The sequence below is a fragment of the Zea mays genome, chromosome 1 (assembly GCF_902167145.1).
Source record: "Zea mays cultivar B73 chromosome 1, Zm-B73-REFERENCE-NAM-5.0, whole genome shotgun sequence".
NCBI lineage: Eukaryota > Viridiplantae > Streptophyta > Magnoliopsida > Poales > Poaceae > Zea > Zea mays.
This window is the reverse complement of record NC_050096.1, coordinates 152,246,001-152,250,264: the sequence shown is the minus strand read 5'-3', so window position 1 is coordinate 152,250,264 and position 4,264 is coordinate 152,246,001. Positions and strand designations below refer to the sequence as shown.

Genomic DNA, 4,264 nt, shown 5'->3' with positions numbered 1-4,264 from the left:
TCCCAAGATTAACACCCGGTGCCTCACTTTGGAGTTTATCTCTAGTTGCCTCCTATGTAGTGGTGTGCATTAATTATATTCGACGTCCTTGTACTCTCTCAAAAAAATGTTCTTCTTTGGTCCTCCTTGTTCAAATAATAAAGTTCACATTTATTTTTTTCAACACACATAAACCAAAAAAAAAGAAGTCGACTACTACTACTCCCTCAATGAAGCCATAGCTAAAAATAATCAGGAGGCAGGTGAGGCGATGCATGCTGAATTGTACAAGGATGAACAAGAACCGGCCAACAAAAATGAATGCTAGCTCCTCCTGCATGCATCCTCCCATTCTCATCACTCCAAACCTATGAACAAAATGCATGCCTCAGAATTCCATTGGCTCAATAATTGCCAAAATAGAGCGGAATAATTACTATCGTGTAGAAGAAACTCTACTCTGATCTCTTTCTGTCGCCATGGGGCATCAAAACTGCCGTCGTCCTCCGCATGTCGTCGTTGCTCTTGTTGCGATAGTCCTGCTGCAACCATGTTTCGTCTCGGTTGCATCCTCGTCCAGCTCGGTGGCCATCGACGGCGGCGGGACCAACGTAAAGGTGCCGGCGGTCGACGGCGGTGCTGGCAGCTTCGTCGAGTTCGTGACCGAGAACGTGGAGCTGTACAGCAACGTGAGCAATGAGCACATGTACGGGTCGGCGGGCAAGGTGTGGGATCCGCAGCTGCTGGTGGCGCAGGGCATGGTGGTACGGTACGTGGTGAGCCCCGACGGCAAGGGCAAGTTCAGGACCATCAACGAGGCCGTCAGGGCCGTGCCGGAGGGGAACAAGAGGAGGGTCATCCTCGACATCAGGACGGCCACCTACAGGTGATTTTGATGAAGACTTACTCTTGTCTAATAAAAAAAAAATTGCATGCAGCATATTGCGTTGGCATGCAGAGAGAAGGTGCTGGTCCCGTACACGAAGCCGTTCATCACGTTCTTGGGCAACCCCAAGAACCCCCCGGTGATCATGTGGGACGACAGGGCGGCGACCCACGGCAAGGACGGCAAGCCCGTCGGCACCGTCGGCAGTGCCACGGTGGCGGTGGAGTCGGACTACTTCATGGCCTCCGGCATCGTCTTCAGGGTGCGTGCGTCGATCGTTTCTATCTTCGTTCACCATCGATCGACGATGCATATATGCATTGCGTTGCGTTACTCGCATATATATGCTGTGAACGTACGTACGTAGTAGAACCACGCGCCGATGGCTGCGCCGGGGCAAGAGGGCGGGCAGGCGGTGGCGCTGCGGGTGTTCGGCACCAAGGCGGCATTCTACGACTGCACGATCGAGGGTGGGCAGGACACGCTGTACGACCACAAGGGCCTGCACTACTTCAAGTCGTGCCACATCCAGGGCAGCGTGGACTTCATCTTCGGCTTCGGGCGGTCCCTGTACGAGGACTGCGCCATCATGTCGGTGACGAAGCAGGTGGCGGTGGTGACGGCGCAGCAGCGGACCAAGAGCATAGCGGGCGCCATCGAGAGCGGCTTCTCCTTCCTCCGGTGCCGGATCGCCGGCACGGGCGCCGGCCAGATCTACCTTGGCCGCGCCTGGGGCGACTCCTCCCGGGTGGTGTACTCCTACACCACCATGGGCAAGGAGGTGGTGCCCGTCGGCTGGGACGGCTGGAGGATCGAGAGGCCCGAGAAGAGCGGCATCTACTACGGCGAGTACATGTGCTCGGGCCCCGGCGCGCTGCCGCACAAGCGGATCGGCTGGTCGCTCGTGCTCAACGACGCCCAGGCCAAGCCCTTCACCGGCATCCACTTCATCTTTGGCGACTCGTGGATCCTGCCGCCGCCAAGCCTGGTGGGCTAGCGCGGAACGGAGCGGATCATGCAGTGTTACCAATACCATATAGCGGCTAGCACTACTTTATTAATCTCTTCAGAGTTCAGACGTTGCAGAACGCGATCCATCAGTTGTTGGCGTCTTTGCTGTGTCCTCCTCAGCCGTTTCTTCTTCTTCCTCCTCCTCGCCCCTCCTTAGTCCTTACCCACCACGTCGATCGAAGGCCTCGACGGGGAAGCTACTGGACAGTCCCTCGATGGCCTTGCAGTGCAGTTCCTCGACGCAGATCTCGTGGAGCGTCATCCACAGCAGCATCTCCTTGGCCTTGACCCCCGTGATCTTCCTGAGCCGGCCCTTGTCGCCGACCGCCGACACCTCGGCGCCGTACATGACGTGCCTGCCGGCCTTGGAGAAGTAGTGGTCCACCTTGCGGGGCTGCCTGAGCCACACGAAGCCCGTCTCCTCGACGTAGCCGCACTCGATGATGTCACGCAGCGGGAGCAGGCCGCTGGGAGAGGCCCGTCTCCTGGAGGAGCCGCATCTTCCCCTGCCCCGCCGCATCGCCCACGTACACCTCCGCCTTGGCGCGCACCTCGTCCGGGATCGTCAGCTTCATCGATCGGCTAGCTCTTTTCCTCGCTGTGGAGACGACCGGTACGTGACCGCAGGGGGAGGAGCTGAGTTGATGGGCAGCGAGCCAGGTGCCCATGTGTGTGTCGTTTGGTTGGTTTGTTTGGAGAGACTGGAGTGGGCTGACGAGGCGAGTGTTGCGTTGCGTGTTTTGGAGAAATGTCGCAAAGGAAACCGGAAATGAAAACTCTTGCAATTTTCATTGATGGTTAGTATTATCTCTATTCTTTTTTATTTGTCACCTTTTAGTTAAAAAATAAATTAGTGAACAACAAATATTTGACAATGGAAGTAGTATATATTTATACATGTTGAAGGGACGTGTCCCTTCGGATGATATGCATATTCCTGTTTACTAATAGCCTTTGATCTTGTTTAATGCCCTCCATTGATTTTGTGTTTGTGCTTTCCTCCTGAATTGATGAGGTGGATGAGATCATATTTTTCTTTGTTTACCGACACCCTCCCTTGTTCGAATCCATTTCTGAGATTACCTTTGAAAGTATTTAATTTGATATATGTACTACGGAGAAAAAGTGGGAAAAACTAAAAACGATACAACATGTATTTTGTATTAATTAATTCCTCTAAAAACCGATATGCCACTAAAACTCTTTAAACCTAGTGATAAAATAAGGGAAAATTAATGTGGCATATATTGTTATTGCCCAATCACAAACCCATAAGAGTTTATCAATACATGTCTTTAATATTCTTTTTGAAAACCCATTGAGGGGAGAAGACATGATATGTCTTGAATATCTCCTTCAAAAACCTGGATGGGGAAATTAGGGGATATGGCATATATTCTTGTATTGATATTGCCTCATTAAAAACTTTTATATGAGAAAAAGTGTGAAAATTGGTAGAGACTTCGTGAATAAACTTGCAAAGTATTTGTAAGCTATTTATTACTCAAATGTATTACAATACATGAGGATAAAGCAATTTGTGGACAATATAGTGATATTGTATGCACATAACCTATTTGCATCCAAGCAATACAAACACCATCATCTTGATATATAATGGCTTATGATTTAATGGAATCATAATTTAACACTCAGCTAAGTCATACATGCACATGTTAGATTTCGGAATGATATGTAGAAATAATCATTAGAGTATATAATGACTCCTATGAGAATTCTACCACATAGACCAATCTATAATCCGACATCCTTTATGAGGATTAATTTGCTAGTATCTCCATATCCCACCATGATCATAACTTAACTTATTTAATGACAAGTCAATGTCCTTTAGTACCACATAGATATCAATGTATATCTTTCTTCAGCCAAATGAAATTATTTGAGATGCACTATTTTAACCTAGCAAGTATGTACAAATGCAATACAAGGATGTTACAATTTGCAAGATACATATGTGCTTTGATGGCACAAAGGTTTAATCCTAGGTTCAAAATGGACACTGATATATTTTAGAAAGTAAATGACCAATGTTTATACATATGGTGCCCAATTTCATTGGATATTGCTAGACTAAGATATATACCTATGTTGTAAAAACATAATTCAGTTTTATCTAACCATCTTCTCAAACATCGTATTAAGATAATTGCATGATTTAATGTGTGTGATCGTAGATGATCGAAAACTCAAATGGTATTTTGATACAAACACACATGCATTCATCGTGGTTGTGAGTAACTCTTCAGGTGAAGAAACTAACCTAGTTGGTTGTACCACAATAAACCTGACTATTTGTTTCAAGTCATGTAGTGACTTGAGTTGTATACAACGTATGTTGTGATTTTTTATTGAGAACACTAAATA

At 47.7% G+C, this 4,264-nt stretch overlaps 1 protein-coding gene across 1 annotated transcript; it reads left to right on the top strand.

The window, feature by feature from the left end:
• Window positions 1-229: 229 nt before the first annotated feature.
• Window positions 230-1,992, top strand: LOC103639495 (putative pectinesterase 63). The gene is made up of 3 exons (XM_008662250.2): window positions 230-865; window positions 938-1,127; window positions 1,236-1,992. The coding sequence occupies exons 1-3, from the start codon at window positions 459-461 to the stop codon at window positions 1,860-1,862; spliced, it is 1,224 nt and encodes a 407-aa protein (XP_008660472.1). The 5' UTR covers window positions 230-458; the 3' UTR covers window positions 1,863-1,992.
• Window positions 1,993-4,264: the final 2,272 nt, after the last annotated feature.

Bases quoted from the DNA above. Each gene is read 5' to 3' on its own strand.
- LOC103639495 (XM_008662250.2), top strand. From the start codon at position 459: ATGGGGCATCAAAACTGCCGTCGTCCTCCGCATGTCGTCGTTGCTCTT. The intron at 866-937 runs GTGATTTTGATG...GTTGGCATGCAG, and splicing joins ATCAGGACGGCCACCTACAG to AGAGAAGGTGCTGGTCCCGT. The intron at 1,128-1,235 runs GTGCGTGCGTCG...CGTACGTAGTAG, and splicing joins CCTCCGGCATCGTCTTCAGG to AACCACGCGCCGATGGCTGC.